Consider the following 1,882-nt stretch of genomic DNA (forward strand, 5'->3'; position numbering starts at 1 on the left):
ATTATATAGGGCACATGCAAATCAATTCATTAAAAGGGGGGAAAAAAACCAGCTAGACTCTCAGAGGAAAAATGGGGGACTGAGCACAGTGACTCATGCTAGTAATTCCAGCACTTTGGGAGGTCGAGGCAGGAGGATCACTTGAGCCCAGGACTTCAAGACCAGTCTGGGCAACATAGTGACACCTCGTCTATACTAAAAAATCAGCCAGGCGTGGTGGCACATGCCTGCAGTCCCAGCTACTTGGGAGGCTGAGGTGGAAGGGTTGCCTGAGACCAGGTAGAGGCTGTGGTGAGCTGTGATTGTGCCACGACACTTCAGCCTGGGTGACAGAGTGAGACTGCAACCCCCCCCCGCAAAAAAAAGGAAGGAAGAGAAAAAATGGGCAATAGGCATACATACATCATTTTTTTTGCAAATAGTTTTTTTAAACCCTAGAAAAAATTTTAGTTTCTCTCAAATATATCTAAAATAGTACCACATTAAAATGAGAAACTATTTTTAAAATTTCTCATTTTTAACAACAATACCAAACACTGATGTCCAGGAGATAGATCTGTGATATAAATTAGCACAAACCTTTAGAAAAACCATTTGGCCACAGGATATTAAGAGCCTTAAAAATGTATCTATCCTCTGACCCAGTAATTCCCTGTCTGGGAACTTATCGTAAGGAAATAATCAGAAGTGCAGGGGAAAAAAAAGTTTTAAGAGCAAAATAATGAAAACCATCTAAAAGGTCAATAATAGGAAAGTGACAGAGCATTTTATATTCCCATAATGAAACATTGTTCAGGTATTAAAAGATAGGTTTATGATTATTTGAAATAAGTGGGGGCAAACTCTTACATTGTTAAATTTTTTAAAGTATGTGCGTTTTTAAAAGTATATGTTTATATGCCTTGGCAAGTCCTCTGTATATAAAGAATAATCTCAGCTATAAAATGCTTAGAAATTGATGAGAAGGAAATACATCAAACTGCTCACAGCCGTTGTCTCTGAGTGATGGGACTATGAATAACTACTTTTCCTTCTTATGTTTTTGCATTTTCCAATTTTTTTATGACGAAAAATATGCATTAAGAGAAAACACTTGAACTTTGTGGCTGAGACCAAACTTTATTAAATGACCCTGAATTCATCTGCTTTTCCAAAGCATTTACATGTGCAGAGTCACCAAATATATTCCAGACTAGAAAAAAAAAGCAGCTCAAAGTCAAATGTGGTGAGTTCCAAGAGAGGCCAAGGAGAAAAACAACAGGAGATCGATGGGGGCCGGGGGAGGAGAAACACTTGCTGGCAGAAAACAAACACACAAACAAAAATGCGACGGGACCCTTTCCAGCCGGTGCCACTCTCTTGGATTTGCAGACAAATGAGAGGGACCTGGCCCACCCTGGGTCACAGATCTGATCCCAGGTGACCCTTCCACACGCTGCGTATGGGTTGGGCCCCGGGGCTCGCTGAAACTTCTGGGTTGAGATCCCGGGGACGGCATGGTGGGGGCTGTGTCCTTGGCAGGGCCTTGGTCTTGCTCCGTGCGCTTTGCACGTCTCCAGTGCACTGGGCCTCGCTCAGGTTCGTGGACACAATATTAATGCAAACAGAACTCCCAGGTGCAGGATCGTCTAGAAATCCAAGTCATCTTGGCCGAAGTCGTCCGCCCTGCCTGCCTTGGTCAAGGTGAGGCTTCCGGCCTCCTCTTGGAGTTCAGAGCCTTCAGCCGCCTCCGGCTCGGGAGTCCTTGGGCCCGAAGGGGTCCCTTCTTGCTCAGAGGTGGAACTCTCTGGGTACATCCGCGCGACGTTTCCTCCCGCAGGAGGGACCCCCCCGGATGCGGCCTCCGGATCCCGTAGGCCTCCACCTGCGCGACCCTCTGGGC

The 1,882-nt window shown here is 45.4% G+C and overlaps 1 protein-coding gene across 1 annotated transcript in view; it reads right to left on the minus strand.

Annotated features, from left to right (window-relative positions):
• Positions 1-1,678: 1,678 nt before the first annotated feature.
• RP1L1 (RP1 like 1) overlaps positions 1,679-1,882 on the minus strand; it is a 14,845-nt gene continuing 14,641 nt past the window's right edge. Inside the window, 1 exon segment of the mRNA XM_021709553.1 lies at positions 1,679-1,876. Coding sequence (XP_021565228.1) covers positions 1,679-1,876 — 198 coding nt within the window.

The sequence above is a fragment of the Carlito syrichta genome, unplaced genomic scaffold (genome assembly GCF_000164805.1).
Source record: "Carlito syrichta isolate Samal-C Ts95f unplaced genomic scaffold, Tarsius_syrichta-2.0.1 Scaffold255597, whole genome shotgun sequence".
NCBI classification, from domain to species: Eukaryota; Metazoa; Chordata; class Mammalia; order Primates; family Tarsiidae; genus Carlito; species Carlito syrichta.